Consider the following 19,226-nt stretch of genomic DNA (forward strand, 5'->3'; position numbering starts at 1 on the left):
TGATAACTCCAGCTGTGTCAAGTTGACACCAAACTAGCCAGTACATGCTGACAGGTAAATTTCAAGGCTTGAAGTTGCTCACTCTCTGTGTCTCTCTCTGTGTCTCTGCATCTCTGTGTCTCTGTCTCTCTGTCTGCTTACTTGCTCATGCAGCTTGAGGCTGCACGCACTTAGCACTCCTCTGTGCACTCTGCTTTTCTACTGTGCGCTTTTCTTTTCTCGAACTCCCACACTCCTACGCACCTCCGTATGCTCTCCTTTCACTCACACATACACACCACACACACACACCTCACACACCCCATGCTCTCTCCTTTCACTCACACACACAATCTCCATGCACTCGTACACACCTCAACTCTCTCCTCTCACTCTCCCTCACACACTCCACTTGCCTTTAACTCGCCCTAGTCTTTTATTGATACTCCAAAAGCAGGTAGAAAAAAAAAGACATTGTATAATCATTGACAAACCAAATTCAAAATAATGACCACATCTCACAAAGAATCAAGAATTATAATTGTTCCCCAAAGTTTCAAGCGTCCCCTATTTCCAGACCTGTGGCCAAAATAATAATTGCAAATGTATAATTATTTAAACTTTAACTTTTGACTTATACTTCAGAGCTCAGAGCTACAAGGTCAGCTATATGCATTTTGTTGTGAAGCTCTAATGATAAATGACGTGGGCAAAGCTGCCAGGCAGTGGCCAGAAAAAAATCAAATTAACCCTTAACTCAGCTTTCTGCTTCTGCACATTGCACACAGTGACTCTCCTAAGAGTCCCAGTGTTTTAACTTAGTTTTACTAGTATATAATTCTATGTATGCTTTATTTTCTTATATAAATTTCCAAAGGAGACCAGGAACCACTCTCAAATGTTACACAAAACTTATTTCATAACTTCAATAGCTTTTTCCTTTTTCAGGGTCCCAATATTGGCTCTGTTTCATTTTCATAATTTCTTCAAACTTTCTTTGCAAGCCAAATATTAATCCCAAACTACCATTGTTTAGTTATTACATTGTTTCCAAGATGAGAGCTCACAATATGCACCTGGGCCATGAGGACTGTGCTGTGCTGTGGCCCTATGCCTCAATTTTTGATTGTTTAAGAATTATTACATCAAGGTACATCTAGCTTCACAGAATTTACCAGAGCAGAAGGAGAGTAAGAAAGTCACAGATATAATAGAATAATTATGCACACCAAGACCAATTGAAAAGCAGTCACTCACAAATGAAATCTGTACAGCCATTGTCTAGGGCTAAATGGGTATACTTTTTTTTCCTTTTTTCCTTTTTCTTTCTTATGAAGAGCTGCTGTGGGCTACTGAGATTCTCCATCCTGGCCTTATGTGTCTCCTTCTTCTCAGGGTTCCAGTTACCATCCTTTTTTACAAAGAGCTGCCAAGAGCTTCTGAGATACGTCCATCTCAGCCTACTGCAGGCAGTCCCTGTCATGGTATGCTGTCCCCAGCAAGAAATCAGCATTTGTATCATTCAGAGATGATCTTAGAGTGCATAAAAACATCACTCCAGTATTGATATTATCTGTAACTTTTAATCTCCTATAGAAACATAAGTATAACTTCCTTGGCCCCATTTTATTTATTTATTTTTAAAGTTTTTATTTTTTACTTATTTTTAAAATTTTTTTAATTAGGTATTTTCCTCATTTACATTTCCAATGCTATCCCAAAAGTCCCCCATACCCACCCTCCCCACTCCCCCTTTTTGGCCCTGGCGTACCCCTGTACTGGGGCATATAAAGTTTGCAAGTCCAATGGGCCTCTCTTTCCAGTGATGGCCGACTAGGCCATCTTTTGATACATATGCAGCTAGAGACACTAGCTCAGGGGGGTACTGGTTAGTTCATATTGTTGTTCCACCTATAGGGTTGCAGATCCCCCCCAGCTCCTTGGGTACTTTCTCTAGCTCCTCCATTCGAGGCCCTGTGATCCAATAGCTGACTGTGAGCATACACTTCTGTGTTTGCTAGGCCCCGGCATAGTCTCACAAGAGACAGCTATATCTGGGTCCTTTCAGCAAAATCTTGCTAGTGTATGCAATGGTGTCAGCGTTTGGAAGCTGATTATGGGATGGATTCCTGGATATGGCAATCACTAGTTGGTCCATCCTTTCGTCACAGCTCCAAATTTTGTCTCTGTAACTCCTTCCATGGGTGTTTTGTTCCCAATTCTAAGAAGGGCCTTGGCCCCATTTTAACACCTTTCCTGGTTTTTATTTTGATGTTTAAAAAAAAAAAAAAACCTTGTGGTACACATTCTAATTCAAGTTAGCATTTTTTTTTAAAGTTCAATGCCTTTCAGCAACTTTTATTTCTGTTTCATTAGCATTTAAAAAAATTAAATTTAGTGAAGCATTATTTAATCTGGGGACTCCTTATCCCTCCTTTTTTGTTGTATAAGCAAATTTTAAAAATCAGAACCAGAGGTCTTTTTTTTTTTTTTCCTTTTCTTCTTTTTCCCCCTCAGCTGGTGATTTTCTTGTTTCTTTTTTTTCTTTTTCTTTTTTTCTTTTTTGGATTATTTAATTCCAAATGAGTTTATAAGGTTTGAAATAAATTATTTAGCTCTGAAGTAACCAATCCAATACGGGGTTATAGCCAGTTAATATCACCCAGCAGGTTTTGAAAGAGTTTGCAAATGATATCTTTTGATCTGTGCCTTCTTAAGTTTAGTTTACCCTAAGTTTTTTCTCCCACGAAGGGACTATTGATAATGAATTCTTCCTGCTACCAGAGGAAAACAAACAAACAAACAAACAAACAAAAATATTTCTCATGGAGGGACCCTTAGCATTGAGTTATTTTCACTATTAGGGAAAAACAAGAAAAATATTTCCCATGAAGTGACTTTAAACATTATGTTATTTCCATTATTAGGGGAAAAAAGCCAGAAAGTTTGGGCCAGCTGTGTCATCTCCTGCCTGTGGCCATTCAGCCCCTGCTGCTCCATCAGGCGCATTTCAGGGGATGGAATGAAGATGGCAAGGGTGGAAAAGCTGATGGGCTTGAATTTGAAAGTCATACCCTTCCACATGATGTTTTTAAGAAGGAGGTGTCTGGCTGCAGGCTCACAGATTTTTTAAAGCTCATTTTATTTCTGAAAATAGAGTAAGAGTAAGCGTAAGCCTCTTCCAAGTTTTGGTGGAGGAAGAGTGAGGAGGAGGTTGGACTTTGTAAGTAACTCAGAGGAACCAGAGTTTAAAAACAAACCAGTTTTTTCTTCCCTGCCTTTCTCACTTTAAGGACAGTGGGGAGGGAGAGGGGAATCTCCCCCCCCACCCCCGGGCCCCAAGAGGTTCCGGCTCCCTCACTAGGATCAGGGTTCAGGCGTCACCATTGGTGGTCTGTGGTAGCAGTGGCAGTGGGACTGGCAGCAGTCCAGCCATGGGAAGACACTGAGGAAAGCTATGCTTTGCTGTCTCCAGGACAGAATGGGAGTGGACAAAGGGTCTGTGATATACCTGCCCTGTCCTGTTCCCTCAGGCTCTGGGTGACTGTGGCAGCATCCTCACAGAAGGGCCAGCATGCCTATTCCCTGGCTTCTTTGACATTGCTTCCCACCACCATTTGCCAAGTGTGAGTGGCTACCTCAAAGACCCTTTTCTAAAAAGTTTCCAGAAAATGGTCTCTCTTTGGGGGATTTTTGTGCTTTACTGCTAGTTGACCTAACCAGGCAGTGGAAGTAGGGAATGGATTGGGTAGGGCCACCAAGAGTGAGGAAGCTATTGTTTTGTGAATCCCTTTTTTGATCTTTTTGGTTTTTGGTTTGGTTGGTTTTCCTTCTCTTCCTTCCTTCCTGTCTTTCTTCCCCCCTTCCTTCCTTCCTTCCTTCCTTCCTTCCTTCCTTTTTTTTTTTTTTTTGAGAAAGTTTTGAAACTCCAAGGTCAGAGGACCTTTCCTAGAGGCTGTGCAACTTCTCCACGGGGGATTTCCCATAGTCACCAAATGTAAGCTGGATCACAAATTTCAGAAAAACTGGCAGCTCTCCTAAATGGCTTTTAACTGGTTGTTGTGAAACTGTTTTTTTTTTTTTTAAGAGAAAAGATAGGGTCCCCCCCACCCTCAACACCCAAATGGGCTGTCAAGGTTCAGGCAATGGTTAGAGACCTTTTACCAATGCCAGACGGTTTCATTTATCTCTTTATCCTTCTCAGTTCTCAGTTCAATGCTATGGGATAAACCGGGAAGACAGAGAAGGAAAAGACACGCTGCCTGCCCTAGTAGCATAGACGCACGATCTGGGTGACCAATCAGTGTCTCCTCTGGGATAAGCTCTCATCTTTTTACTTTCTTCTGTGCATCCTGGCAGTCTCTTCAAACCACACACTGCTGGACCAACTCTGCTTCTTTTCTCTCAATGGTGTCATTGTCTGCAATCACAGTCAGGGGCCTGAGAGCAAAAGCAAGGTGAGAACAGCTGAGGGTCATGAAAGTGAAAGCTGTGAGAAATAGGCTTCTTGGGAAACTGGCCTCATTGTGTAACTCATTTAACTGTGGTGGTGGTGGGGATCTGCATCCCCTCTGACACTGGACACGGGCCTCTTAGGGAGGTGGGACCTGGGGAATTTGATTGTGCCTATCCCACACTGCTGTTGGGGCAGGTGTTGGGCTGTTGGAAGCTCTGAAACACTACTCTCAGTGTGGTAAAACACAGTCTGAGATGTAGGAAAGTTAGAGCCAGTTCAGGGGTCCCCAGGTCTGCGATGAGGTCAGGGTCTTGGGGTTCTCAGACTTTTGGACATCCAGGTGCCACTGGGAGTCCCAGAAGATCAGAGAACCGAATCCAGAGCCTCTGGGCTGGGGACAGTGTCTGGGCTGGTGACAGTGTCTAGCCTGGGGCCAGGGGAAAAGGGGAGCTCCAGCTTGTGTCATGAGGTGATTGTCCTTGGTTTGAGAGAGGCAGACTTGGTGGCTGTTGTGGCTAGGAACACAGAGAGGCCTTCTACAGGAGCATAAAGCTTCGGCTCTGTAGACAAAGGCCTTCCCCAGGTTCCTCATGGTTCCAAACAGCTTATTGGTTGTTCACGGTGGAAAATGGATGCATAATGGATCATACCCCACTTCTCAGGGTGGGCCTGAGATTAAATACCCTTTGCAGGGAGGAATGTCTGGGAAGAGAAGTTTATCGGCTAAGCCCTCTGGGCCTCTAGGTACCTCATTAGCAGGTTGAACTCTGTTTTGGGCCTGCGTGACCATAGGACATGTTTCTTTTATGTGAGAAGCATGGCAAGTGTTTCATGTGAGGAGTCTGGTAGGGAGCTGGGAATCACCTAAGCCTCAGGTGTGTGCACATAGAATCTGTGGGTCTCAACCTAATCTACCTTACCAAACTTCCTGGCATGGTTTTACATCCCACACTTTGGGGGTGAGTAGGGGCTATGAGGTGAGTGAACATCATTGATCAGGGCTGAGGTGCTGGGAATGCCTTATTTGCATAAGGAAGAAATCCAGAGGCTGCTGGACATGATCCTATAAGGAAAGAGAATTTTTAACCTGTATGTAACCTGGCCATCACGCTACATGCTGGCTGGAGCAGAAAAGAAGCAGTACTACTTCTGCCAGTCTCAGGATGAGCTTTTTGGGGGTTGGGCAATGCCTTCTTGATCCACTCTTGCTCTAGATCTGCTCCCCATACGAGACATGTAATGTTGGAAATAGCTTATACATTTCGTGTTTACTTGATGGACTCAAGAGGACATATCCAGGTAGCTAGCTGTCTCTGCAAATTGGTTAAGTTTTAGAAGCAATATTTTTGTGAATCCTATGTATTTGGGTAATATTTAATTCATTCTCAGATCTCTGGCGAGGTTGAAGACTAGTTATAGTCTCATAAACAAACAAGTTGTTTAGCATTGAAGAAGATGATGTAGATTTGAAAGGATGGTTTTCACATGATAATGCAAGTTAAAATCAGAACCTAATTCAGATATAGAATTGTAAACTCTTTAAGTTAGGATAGATGTTATTGATCAGAGTAATGTTAGAGTAATGTACCTAAATTCACAAAAATGATGGAGAGAACATTATTAGTGTATATCATATCTTATATTTACATAACTGTTATAACTATCTTTAATGTATATTTGAGAGAAAAGGCCTTTTTAATGGACAAAAAGGAGGAAATGTGGATTTGGTTATTGCTTGTATTGTGTTAATTGGTCCCCCCACCCCAAATTACTTGAGAAGTAAGACACTGTGGGTCCCTGCCTCCAGTTGGTTCCAATTGGTAAATACAGCTGCAGGTTGGGCAGAGAGACAGAGGTAGGACAGAGGTTTTTCCAGGCAAGGGACTGGACTGGAGGGCATAAGAAGGATTTAGTACTGTCATGCTGGGGAGGCAGATGGATCAGGCTTGAGAACTGCAGATGAAAGTTTTCAATTATGGAAGAGTCAGGGAAGAGCAGCCCCAAGGAACCCCCAATTGGGTCTAGGGTACCAAAGATGGAATATAGATTTTACTAAGTGATAATTCAGGAGTATAGGAGGGAAGGCATTATCAACATGGAAATTTAGGAGTTGCTCAGGCATTGCTGTGTTTAAGGCACAATAAAATAGAAGTCTCTCTCTCTCTCTCTCTCTCTCTCTCTCTCTCTCTCTCTCTCTCTCTCTCTGTGTGTGTGTGTGTGTGTGTGTGTGTGTCTTTCATATAAGGATCCAGAGCATTGGGGTGGTAGTGAGTAATTCAAGCCTGCCACTGGGGACATTTGGCAGATTAGCCTACTACTGCTACAATTGATAACTGATTATTATCTTGCAGGGAGTTATGCTATTTGTGTGATAAACTCACTTTTGAATTGAGGGTGTGTGCCTATGAATCTATGAAGTCTCATATTTTGAAGGATAAAATCAAAGTACAGTGCTAATTTCTATTTATACAAAAGCTCTTTAGCTTCATAATGTGATACTTTGGAACAGTGATGTCATTGGAGAAATATATGGGTATATGATTAAACCTATCATTAATAATTTCCAAGTTGACAGGACTGTATTGTCACCTAGCAATTCGGTCAACATTGAAAGATTCAGTTCTCAAACACAAAAAGAAGTCTTCAAATTTTAAACAAAAACCATGACAGGAAAACAGTACTAGATGGCCAATTGTTTATTGTCAATTATTATACAGTTTACTGTGTTGAATTTGTTATGTCCAATGTGATTTCACTGATTGCTGAAAAAGGGACAGATCCTAGAAAGTCCAAGGGGTACACATGGAGAAGTCAATCCTATTGCAGGAACAGGATGGCACCCTCCAAACTCTCAATATAATTTTTGGGCATTTTTAAACATTTTGGTGAAATTATTGTCTAGTTTTCAGTGGATCACGATATAACATTTTAAAGATAAGTATTTTACTCAAAATACATATGTTGAAATTTTGAATCTTGGTCTTAAGTAAATTAATGTTATGCAAATTCTGATTAAATCTTCAAAATATTCTTAGAATAAAAAGGAACTATCACCCAAATGGAAAAACCTATGTTAACTTGCAAAAAAAAGGAACAAATAACCAAAAACTAAAAGGAAGAAAGGATATACCTGGACATGCATTTAAGCATTTTTCTGTTGCAAAGTGCTTTTCACTAATAATAATAATAAGAGTTGTGTGATTGACTAAAACCAAGGTGCTTTGCTGTAACTATGGAATCATATCCTCCATGACCACTGACTGATGCACCCTGGACCCCTGAACCGGAGCTGGATCCGGCCCTCCTGTTGGCAGATGAGGACTGCCCGCGCCGGGCTTCGACCTGGGCTTCAGAATGGACTTGGCTGTCACTGGACTGGCTGGGGCTGGGCTGCCGGGGTCTGTCCCTCCTGGATGAGCTGCGGCCGGAGCCGTCGGGGGACTGTCCTCTTTCTCCTGAGCCTGATCTTGCGCTGACCCTGGGAGATTCGGCCTGGTGGCGAGAGGAGCTGTGCCCTTGGTTAGAGCCCCGGGACCTGGCGCTGTCCCTTCCCTGTTCCCGGTGGACTCCCTGGTGTCCTCTGCCACTGGACTGCTGCTGCCTGTGGCCAGACTCGGGCTCTTCGTGCTCACGCTGCTGGTGGTGCTGGTGCCCGCGTTGCTGTACCTGCTGGTGGCCATGCTGGTGCTGGGAATCGGATTCCTCCTCGCTGTGTCCTTGCTCATAGTAGTATCCGGAGCCGTGCTGGCCTCGGGAGGACCGCTGCTCGTGCCTGTGGCTGGCTCCAACCTCACTGTGAGCTCCTACTGCCTGGCCTTCTGAGACGTCGGAGTGGCCCTCGCTGTCGCTGGCCTGACTCTCGCTGACCCCTCGATGCCCGCGCCTGTCAGCTGATGAGCCGACACGGCCCTGTGCTTGGCCTTGTGACCCTGCGCGACCCTGGGCAGATGCCTGGCCTTGACGCACCCCAGAACGCCTGGAGGCGTCAGCTGCCACTCCACCTGCAGAGGCCCCCTGGACCCCTGAGCCGGAGCTGGATCCGGCCCTCCTGTTGGCAGATGAGGACTGCCCGCGCCGGGCTTCGACCTGGGCTCCAGAATGGACTTGGCTGTCACTGGACTGGCTGGGGCTGGGCTGCCGGGGTCTATCCCTCCTGGATGAGCTGCGGCCGGAGCCGTCGGGGGACTGTCCTCTTCCTCCTGAGCCTGATCTTGCGCTGACCCTGGGAGAGTCGGCCTGGTGGCGAGAGGAGCTGTGCCCTTGGTTAGAGCCCCGGGACCTGGCGCTGTCCCTTCCCTGTTCCCGGTGGACTCCCTGGTGTCCTCTGCCACTGGACTGCTGCTGCCTGTGGCCAGACTCGGGCTCTTCGTGCTCACGCTGCTGGTGGTGCTGGTGCCCGCGTTGCTGTACCTGCTGGTGGCCATGCTGGTGCTGGGAATCGGATTCCTCCTCGCTGTGTCCTTGCTCATAGTAGTAGTACACGGGGTAGAATCCAGAGCCGTGCTGGCCTCGGGAGGACCGCTGCTCGTGCCTGTGGCTGGCTCCAACCTCACTGTGAGCTCCTACTGCCTGGCCTTCTGAGACGTCGGAGTGGCCCTCGCTGTCGCTGGCCTGACTCTCGCTGACCCCTCGATGCCCGCGCCTGTCAGCTGATGAGCCTACGCGGCCCTGTGCTTGGCCTTGTGACCCTGCGCGACCCTGGGCAGATGCCTGGCCTTGACGCACCCCAGAACGCCTGGAGGCGTCAGCTGCCACTCCACCTGCAGAGGCCCCCTGGACCCCTGAGCCGGAGCTGGATCCGGCCCTCCTGTTGGCAGATGAGGACTGCCCGCGCCGGGCTTCGACCTGGGCTCCAGAATGGACTTGGCTGTCACTGGACTGGCTGGGGCTGGGCTGGCGGGGTCTGTCCCTCCTGGATGAGCTGCGGCCGGAGCCGTCGGGGGACTGTCCTCTTCCTCCTGAGCCTGATCTTGCGCTGACCCTGGGAGAGTCGGCCTGGTGGCGAGAGGAGCTGTGCCCTTGGTTAGAGCCCCGGGACCTGGCGCTGTCCCTTCCCTGTTCCCGGTGGACTCCCTGGTGTCCTCTGCCACTGGACTGCTGCTGCCTGTGGCCAGACTCGGGCTCTTCGTGCTCACGCTGCTGGTGGTGCTGGTGCCCGCGTTGCTGTACCTGCTGGTGGCCATGCTGGTGCTGGGAATCGGATTCCTCCTCGCTGTGTCCTTGCTCATAGTAGTATCCGGAGCCATGCTGGCCTCGGGAGGACCGCTGCTCGTGCCTGTGGCTGGCTCCAACCTCACTGTGAGCTCCTACTGCCTGGTCTTCTGAGACGTCGGAGTGGCCCTCGCTGTCGCTGGCCTGACTCTCGCTGACCCCTCGATGCCCGCGCCTGTCAGCTGATGAGCCGACGCGGCCCTGTGCTTGGCCTTGTGACCCTGCGCGACCCTGGGCAGATGCCTGGCCTTGACGCACCCCAGAACGCCTGGAGGCGTCAGCTGCCACTCCACCTGCAGAGGCCCCCTGGACCCCTGAGCCGGAGCTGGATCCGGCCCTCCTGTTGGCAGATGAGGACTGCCCGCGCCGGGCTTCGACCTGGGCTCCAGAATGGACTTGGCTGTCACTGGACTGGCTGGGGCTGGGCTGGCGGGGTCTGTCCCTCCTGGATGAGCTGCGGCCGGAGCCGTCGGGGGACTGTCCTCTTCCTCCTGAGCCTGATCTTGCGCTGACCCTGGGAGAGTCGGCCTGGTGGCGAGAGGAGCTGTGCCCTTGGTTAGAGCCCCGGGACCTGGCGCTGTCCCTTCCCTGTTCCCGGTGGACTCCCTGGTGTCCTCTGCCACTGGACTGCTGCTGCCTGTGGCCAGACTCGGGCTCTTCGTGCTCACGCTGCTGGTGGTGCTGGTGCCCGCGTTGCTGTACCTGCTGGTGGCCATGCTGGTGCTGGGAATCGGATTCCTCCTCGCTGTGTCCTTGCTCATAGTAGTATCCGGAGCCGTGCTGGCCTCGGGAGGACCGCTGCTCGTGCCTGTGGCTGGCTCCAACCTCACTGTGAGCTCCTACTGCCTGGCCTTCTGAGACGTCGGAGTGGCCCTCGCTGTCGCTGGCCTGACTCTCGCTGACCCCTCGATGCCCGCGCCTGTCAGCTGATGAGCCGACGCGGCCCTGTGCTTGGCCTTGTGACCCTGCGCGACCCTGGGCAGATGCCTGGCCTTGACGCACCCCAGAACGCCTGGAGGCGTCAGCTGCCACTCCACCTGCAGAGGCCCCCTGGACCCCTGAGCCGGAGCTGGATCCGGCCCTCCTGTTGGCAGATGAGGACTGCCCGCGCCGGGCTTCGACCTGGGCTCCAGAATGGACTTGGCTGTCACTGGACTGGCTGGGGCTGGGCTGGCGGGGTCTGTCCCTCCTGGATGAGCTGCGGCCGGAGCCGTCGGGGGACTGTCCTCTTCCTCCTGAGCCTGATCTTGCGCTGACCCTGGGAGAGTCGGCCTGGTGGCGAGAGGAGCTGTGCCCTTGGTTAGAGCCCCGGGACCTGGCGCTGTCCCTTCCCTGTTCCCGGTGGACTCCCTGGTGTCCTCTGCCACTGGACTGCTGCTGCCTGTGGCCAGACTCGGGCTCTTCGTGCTCACGCTGCTGGTGGTGCTGGTGCCCGCGTTGCTGTACCTGCTGGTGGCCATGCTGGTGCTGGGAATCGGATTCCTCCTCGCTGTGTCCTTGCTCATAGTAGTATCCGGAGCCATGCTGGCCTCGGGAGGACCGCTGCTCGTGCCTGTGGCTGGCTCCAACCTCACTGTGAGCTCCTACTGCCTGGCCTTCTGAGACGTCGGAGTGGCCCTCGCTGTCGCTGGCCTGACTCTCGCTGACCCCTCGATGCCCGCGCCTGTCAGCTGATGAGCCGACGCGGCCCTGTGCTTGGCCTTGTGACCCTGCGCGACCCTGGGCAGATGCCTGGCCTTGACGCACCCCAGAACGCCTGGAGGCGTCAGCTGCCACTCCACCTGCAGAGGCCCCCTGGACCCCTGAGCCGGAGCTGGATCCGGCCCTCCTGTTGGCAGATGAGGACTGCCCGCGCCGGGCTTCGACCTGGGCTCCAGAATGGACTTGGCTGTCACTGGACTGGCTGGGGCTGGGCTGGCGGGGTCTGTCCCTCCTGGATGAGCTGCGGCCGGAGCCGTCGGGGGACTGTCCTCTTCCTCCTGAGCCTGATCTTGCGCTGACCCTGGGAGAGTCGGCCTGGTGGCGAGAGGAGCTGTGCCCTTGGTTAGAGCCCCGGGACCTGGCGCTGTCCCTTCCCTGTTCCCGGTGGACTCCCTGGTGTCCTCTGCCACTGGACTGCTGCTGCCTGTGGCCAGACTCGGGCTCTTCGTGCTCACGCTGCTGGTGGTGCTGGTGCCCGCGTTGCTGTACCTGCTGGTGGCCATGCTGGTGCTGGGAATCGGATTCCTCCTCGCTGTGTCCTTGCTCATAGTAGTATCCGGAGCCATGCTGGCCTCGGGAGGACCGCTGCTCGTGCCTGTGGCTGGCTCCAACCTCACTGTGAGCTCCTACTGCCTGGCCTTCTGAGACGTCGGAGTGGCCCTCGCTGTCGCTGGCCTGACTCTCGCTGACCCCTCGATGCCCGCGCCTGTCAGCTGATGAGCCGACGCGGCCCTGTGCTTGGCCTTGTGACCCTGCGCGACCCTGGGCAGATGCCTGGCCTTGACGCACCCCAGAACGCCTGGAGGCGTCAGCTGCCACTCCACCTGCAGAGGCCCCCTGGACCCCTGAGCCGGAGCTGGATCCGGCCCTCCTGTTGGCAGATGAGGACTGCCCGCGCCGGGCTTCGACCTGGGCTCCAGAATGGACTTGGCTGTCACTGGACTGGCTGGGGCTGGGCTGGCGGGGTCTGTCCCTCCTGGATGAGCTGCGGCCGGAGCCGTCGGGGGACTGTCCTCTTCCTCCTGAGCCTGATCTTGCGCTGACCCTGGGAGAGTCGGCCTGGTGGCGAGAGGAGCTGTGCCCTTGGTTAGAGCCCCGGGACCTGGCGCTGTCCCTTCCCTGTTCCCGGTGGACTCCCTGGTGTCCTCTGCCACTGGACTGCTGCTGCCTGTGGCCAGACTCGGGCTCTTCGTGCTCACGCTGCTGGTGGTGCTGGTGCCCGCGTTGCTGTACCTGCTGGTGGCCATGCTGGTGCTGGGAATCGGATTCCTCCTCGCTGTGTCCTTGCTCATAGTAGTATCCGGAGCCGTGCTGGCCTCGGGAGGACCGCTGCTCGTGCCTGTGGCTGGCTCCAACCTCACTGTGAGCTCCTACTGCCTGGCCTTCTGAGACGTCGGAGTGGCCCTCGCTGTCGCTGGCCTGACTCTCGCTGACCCCTCGATGCCCGCGCCTGTCAGCTGATGAGCCGACGCGGCCCTGTGCTTGGCCTTGTGACCCTGCGCGACCCTGGGCAGATGCCTGGCCTTGACGCACCCCAGAACGCCTGGAGGCGTCAGCTGCCACTCCACCTGCAGAGGCCCCCTGGACCCCTGAGCCGGAGCTGGATCCGGCCCTCCTGTTGGCAGATGAGGACTGCCCGCGCCGGGCTTCGACCTGGGCTCCAGAATGGACTTGGCTGTCACTGGACTGGCTGAGGCTGGGCTGGCGGGGTCTGTCCCTCCTGGATGAGCTGCGGCCGGAGCCGTCGGGGGACTGTCCTCTTCCTCCTGAGCCTGATCTTGCGCTGACCCTGGGAGAGTCGGCCTGGTGGCGAGAGGAGCTGTGCCCTTGGTTAGAGCCCCGGGACCTGGCGCTGTCCCTTCCCTGTTCCCGGTGGACTCCCTGGTGTCCTCTGCCACTGGACTGCTGCTGCCTGTGGCCAGACTCGGGCTCTTCGTGCTCACGCTGCTGGTGGTGCTGGTGCCCGCGTTGCTGTACCTGCTGGTGGCCATGCTGGTGCTGGGAATCGGATTCCTCCTCGCTTTGTCCTTGCTCATAGTAGTATCCGGAGCCATGCTGGCCTCGGGAGGACCGCTGCTCGTGCCTGTGGCTGGCTCCAACCTCACTGTGAGCTCCTACTGCCTGGCCTTCTGAGACGTCGGAGTGGCCCTCGCTGTCGCTGGCCTGACTCTCGCTGACCCCTCGATGCCCGCGCCTGTCAGCTGATGAGCCGACGCGGCCCTGTGCTTGGCCTTGTGACCCTGCGCGACCCTGGGCAGATGCCTGGCCTTGACGCACCCCAGAACGCCTGGAGGCGTCAGCTGCCACTCCACCTGCAGAGGCCCCCTGGACCCCTGAGCCGGAGCTGGATCCGGCCCTCCTGTTGGCAGATGAGGACTGCCCGCGCCGGGCTTCGACCTGGGCTCCAGAATGGACTTGGCTGTCACTGGACTGGCTGGGGCTGGGCTGGCGGGGTCTGTCCCTCCTGGATGAGCTGCGGCCGGAGCCGTCGGGGGACTGTCCTCTTCCTCCTGAGCCTGATCTTGCGCTGACCCTGGGAGAGTCGGCCTGGTGGCGAGAGGAGCTGTGCCCTTGGTTAGAGCCCCGGGACCTGGCGCTGTCCCTTCCCTGTTCCCGGTGGACTCCCTGGTGTCCTCTGCCACTGGACTGCTGCTGCCTGTGGCCAGACTCGGGCTCTTCGTGCTCACGCTGCTGGTGGTGCTGGTGCCCGCGTTGCTGTACCTGCTGGTGGCCATGCTGGTGCTGGGAATCGGATTCCTCCTCGCTGTGTCCTTGCTCATAGTAGAAGTACACGGGGTAGAATCCAGAGCCGTGCTGGCCTCGGGAGGACCGCTGCTCGTGCCTTTGGCTGGCTCCAACCTCACTGTGAGCTCCTACTGCCTGGCCTTCTGAGACGTCGGAGTGGCCCTCGCTGTCGCTGGCCTGACTCTCGCTGACCCCTCGATGCCCGCGCCTGTCAGCTGATGAGCCGACGCGGCCCTGTGCTTGGCCTTGTGACCCTGCGCGACCCTGGGCAGATGCCTGGCCTTGACGCACCCCAGAACGCCTGGAGGCGTCAGCTGCCACTCCACCTGCAGAGGCCCCCTGGACCCCTGAGCCGGAGCTGGATCCGGCCCTCCTGTTGGCAGATGAGGACTGCCCGCGCCGGGCTTCGACCTGGGCTCCAGAATGGACTTGGCTGTCACTGGACTGGCTGGGGCTGGGCTGGCGGGGTCTGTCCCTCCTGGATGAGCTGCGGCCGGAGCCGTCGGGGGACTGTCCTCTTCCTCCTGAGCCTGATCTTGCGCTGACCCTGGGAGAGTCGGCCTGGTGGCGAGAGGAGCTGTGCCCTTGGTTAGAGCCCCGGGACCTGGCGCTGTCCCTTCCCTGTTCCCGGTGGACTCTCTGGTGTCCTCTGCCACTGGACTGCTGCTGCCTGTGGCCAGACTCGGGCTCTTCGTGCTCACGCTGCTGGTGGTGCTGGTGCCCGCGTTGCTGTACCTGCTGGTGGCCATGCTGGTGCTGGGAATCGGATTCCTCCTCGCTGTGTCCTTGCTCATAGTAGTAGTACACGGGGTAGAATCCAGAGCCGTGCTGGCCTCGGGAGGACCGCTGCTCGTGCCTGTGGCTGGCTCCAACCTCACTGTGAGCTCCTACTGCCTGGCCTTCTGAGACGTCGGAGTGGCCCTCGCTGTCGCTGGCCTGACTCTCGCTGACCTCTCGATGCCCGCGCCTGTCAGCTGATGAGCCGACGCGGCCCTGTGCTTGGCCTTGTGACCCTGCGCGACCCTGGGCAGATGCCTGGCCTTGACGCACCCCAGAACGCCTGGAGGCGTCAGCTGCCACTCCACCTGCAGAGGCCCCCTGGACCCCTGAGCCGGAGCTGGATCCGGCCCTCCTGTTGGCAGATGAGGACTGCCCGCGCCGGGCTTCGACCTGGGCTCCAGAATGGACTTGGCTGTCACTGGACTGGCTGGGGCTGGGCTGGCGGGGTCTGTCCCTCCTGGATGAGCTGCGGCCGGAGCCGTCGGGGGACTGTCCTCTTCCTCCTGAGCCTGATCTTGCGCTGACCCTGGGAGAGTCGGCCTGGTGGCGAGAGGAGCTGTGCCCTTGGTTAGAGCCCCGGGACCTGGCGCTGTCCCTTCCCTGTTCCCGGTGGACTCCCTGGTGTCCTCTGCCACTGGACTGCTGCTGCCTGTGGCCAGACTCGGGCTCTTCGTGCTCACGCTGCTGGTGGTGCTGGTGCCCGCGTTGCTGTACCTGCTGGTGGCCATGCTGGTGCTGGGAATCGGATTCCTCCTCGCTGTGTCCTTGCTCATAGTAGTATCCGAAGCCGTGCTGGCCTCGGGAGGACCGCTGCTCGTGCCTGTGGCTGGCTCCAACCTCACTGTGAGCTCCTACTGCCTGGCCTTCTGAGACGTCGGAGTGGCCCTCGCTGTCGCTGGCCTGACTCTCGCTGACCCCTCGATGCCCGCGCCTGTCAGCTGATGAGCCGACGCGGCCCTGTGCTTGGCCTTGTGACCCTGCGCGACCCTGGGCAGATGCCTGGCCTTGACGCACCCCAGAACGCCTGGAGGCGTCAGCTGCCACTCCACCTGCAGAGGCCCCCTGGACCCCTGAGCCGGAGCTGGATCCGGCCCTCCTGTTGGCAGATGAGGACTGCCCGCGCCGGGCTTCGACCTGGGCTCCAGAATGGACTTGGCTGTCACTGGACTGGCTGGGGCTGGGCTGGCGGGGTCTGTCCCTCCTGGATGAGCTGCGGCCGGAGCCGTCGGGGGACTGTCCTCTTCCTCCTGAGCCTGATCTTGCGCTGACCCTGGGAGAGTCGGCCTGGTGGCGAGAGGAGCTGTGCCCTTGGTTAGAGCCCCGGGACCTGGCGCTGTCCCTTCCCTGTTCCCGGTGGACTCCCTGGTGTCCTCTGCCACTGGACTGCTGCTGCCTGTGGCCAGACTCGGGCTCTTCGTGCTCACGCTGCTGGTGGTGCTGGTGCCCGCGTTGCTGTACCTGCTGGTGGCCATGCTGGTGCTGGGAATCGGATTCCTCCTCGCTGTGTCCTTGCTCATAGTAGAAGTACACGGGGTAGAATCCAGAGCCGTGCTGGCCTCGGGAGGACCGCTGCTCGTGCCTTTGGCTGGCTCCAACCTCACTGTGAGCTCCTACTGCCTGGCCTTCTGAGACGTCGGAGTGGCCCTCGCTGTCGCTGGCCTGACTCTCGCTGACCCCTCGATGCCCGCGCCTGTCAGCTGATGAGCCGACGCGGCCCTGTGCTTGGCCTTGTGACCCTGCGCGACCCTGGGCAGATGCCTGGCCTTGACGCACCCCAGAACGCCTGGAGGCGTCAGCTGCCACTCCACCTGCAGAGGCCCCCTGGACCCCTGAGCCGGAGCTGGATCCGGCCCTCCTGTTGGCAGATGAGGACTGCCCGCGCCGGGCTTCGACCTGGGCTCCAGAATGGACTTGGCTGTCACTGGACTGGCTGGGGCTGGGCTGGCGGGGTCTGTCCCTCCTGGATGAGCTGCGGCCGGAGCCGTCGGGGGACTGTCCTCTTCCTCCTGAGCCTGATCTTGCGCTGACCCTGGGAGAGTCGGCCTGGTGGCGAGAGGAGCTGTGCCCTTGGTTAGAGCCCCGGGACCTGGCGCTGTCCCTTCCCTGTTCCCGGTGGACTCCCTGGTGTCCTCTGCCACTGGACTGCTGCTGCCTGTGGCCAGACTCGGGCTCTTCGTGCTCACGCTGCTGGTGGTGCTGGTGCCCGCGTTGCTGTACCTGCTGGTGGCCATGCTGGTGCTGGGAATCGGATTCCTCCTCGCTGTGTCCTTGCTCATAGTAGTAGTACACGGGGTAGAATCCAGAGCCGTGCTGGCCTCGGGAGGACCGCTGCTCGTGCCTGTGGCTGGCTCCAACCTCACTGTGAGCTCCTACTGCCTGGCCTTCTGAGACGTCGGAGTGGCCCTCGCTGTCGCTGGCCTGACTCTCGCTGACCTCTCGATGCCCGCGCCTGTCAGCTGATGAGCCGACGCGGCCCTGTGCTTGGCCTTGTGACCCTGCGCGACCCTGGGCAGATGCCTGGCCTTGACGCACCCCAGAACGCCTGGAGGCGTCAGCTGCCACTCCACCTGCAGAGGCCCCCTGGACCCCTGAGCCGGAGCTGGATCCGGCCCTCCTGTTGGCAGATGAGGACTGCCCGCGCCGGGCTTCGACCTGGGCTCCAGAATGGACTTGGCTGTCACTGGACTGGCTGGGGCTGGGCTGGCGGGGTCTGTCCCTCCTGGATGAGCTGCGGCCGGAGCCGTCGGGGGACTGTCCTCTTCCTCCTGAGCCTGATCTTGCGCTGACCCTGGGAGAGTCGGCCTGGTGGCGAGAGGAGCTGTGCCCTTGGTTAGAGCCCCGGGACCTGGCGCTGTCCCTTCCCTGTTCCCGGTGGACTCCCTGGTGTCCTCTGCCACTGGACTGCTGCTGCCTGTGGCCAGACTCGGGCTCTTCGTGCTCACGCTGCTGGTGGTGCTGGTGCCCGCGTTGCTGTACCTGCTGGTGGCCATGCTGGTGCTGGGAATCGGATTCCTCCTCGCTGTGTCCTTGCTCATAGTAGTATCCGGAGCCGTGCTGGCCTCGGGAGGACCGCTGCTCGTGCCTGTGGCTGGCTCCAACCTCACTGTGAGCTCCTACTGCCTGGCCTTCTGAGACGTTGGAGTGGCCCTCGCTGTCGCTGGCCTGACTCTCGCTGACCCCTCGATGCCCGCGCCTGTCAGCTGATGAGCCGTCGCGGCCCTGTGCTTGGCCTTGTGACCCTGCGCGACCCTGGGCAGATGCCTGGCCTTGACGCACCCCAGAACGCCTGGAGGCGTCAGCTGCCACTCCACCTGCAGAGGCCCCCTGGACCCCTGAGCCGGAGCTGGATCCGGCCCTCCTGTTGGCAGATGAGGACTGCCCGCGCCGGGCTTCGACCTGGGCTCCAGAATGGACTTGGCTGTCACTGGACTGGCTGGGGCTGGGCTGCCGGGGTCTGTCCCTCCTGGATGAGCTGCGGCCGGAGCCGTCGGGGGACTGTCCTCTTTCTCCTGAGCCTGATCTTGCGCTGACCCTGGGAGAGTTGGCTTCGCCTGCACTAGATCTACTCTGGCCAGCACTGAGTGGAGATGATCTTGAGTGGGATTGCTGCCTGCCTCCTTCATAGTCACTGTTGTCTGCCTGACCATGGGAGGACTGGGGTTCCTTCTGGTAGTCTGGTCTGGATCTTCTGTTTTTTTCTCTTTCATCTAATGTAGCATTCTCTGTTTTGTAGTAACAGTTGTTGTAACTTGCCTCCCAGTCTTCATTGTAGTTTCCATTGTCATAGATTTCAGCATAATTTCTTTCTTTTGACTGTCTGTGTCTCCTATTTCTGTTGTCCTTTCTTTCTGTGGAACCAGAACCATGCCTGTGCTTTCTATTTGAGTCTTGTTGGTGTCTGTGTTTTTCTGTTTCTCTCTTTTGTTTATCTCTTCCCTCGTTTCTACATTTTGATTCTTGCCTTTTACCTCCTCTTCCTCCTGGGCTTGGGGTTCTGTCACTTTTTCTCTTTCCATCAGTTCCACCATGCCTCCGTCTAAGACTCTGTTCTTCTCCTTCCTCTTCCTCCTCTTCTAGTCCTTTATAATAATTTTTACTTCTCCTATTTGATTCATGTGTTTGGAATCTTTCTTTCTTGGAAGCATCATAATATGCTTTTGCCAACTTTAGCACCAGTAGTAAATACTCAGCGAAATCTAGTTTGTCATCGTGGTCCACATCTAGCATTTGCATGAAGACTTCAGCAATGTCTTGGTCATCTGGATTCTGTAAGAAGTTAAGAAAAGTATTTTTCCATTACAACTAATTTTAGTTTTACCATTCAAATGCAATACACATTTATGATATCTTAGAA

The 19,226-nt window shown here is 55.5% G+C and overlaps 1 protein-coding gene across 1 annotated transcript in view; it reads right to left on the reverse strand.

Moving 5' to 3' along the window:
• The window catches only part of Hrnr (hornerin), a 69,570-nt gene that overhangs the window by 47,153 nt on the left and 3,191 nt on the right, over positions 1 to 19,226 (reverse strand). The window contains exon 2 of the mRNA XM_085836055.1: positions 7,697 to 19,138. Coding sequence (XP_085692181.1) covers positions 7,697 to 19,138 — 11,442 coding nt within the window. The remainder of the gene's footprint in view (positions 1 to 7,696; positions 19,139 to 19,226) is intronic.

The sequence above is a fragment of the Mus caroli genome, unplaced genomic scaffold (genome assembly GCF_978045245.1).
Source record: "Mus caroli unplaced genomic scaffold, Mus_caroli_1 scaffold_3, whole genome shotgun sequence".
NCBI classification, from domain to species: Eukaryota; Metazoa; Chordata; class Mammalia; order Rodentia; family Muridae; genus Mus; species Mus caroli.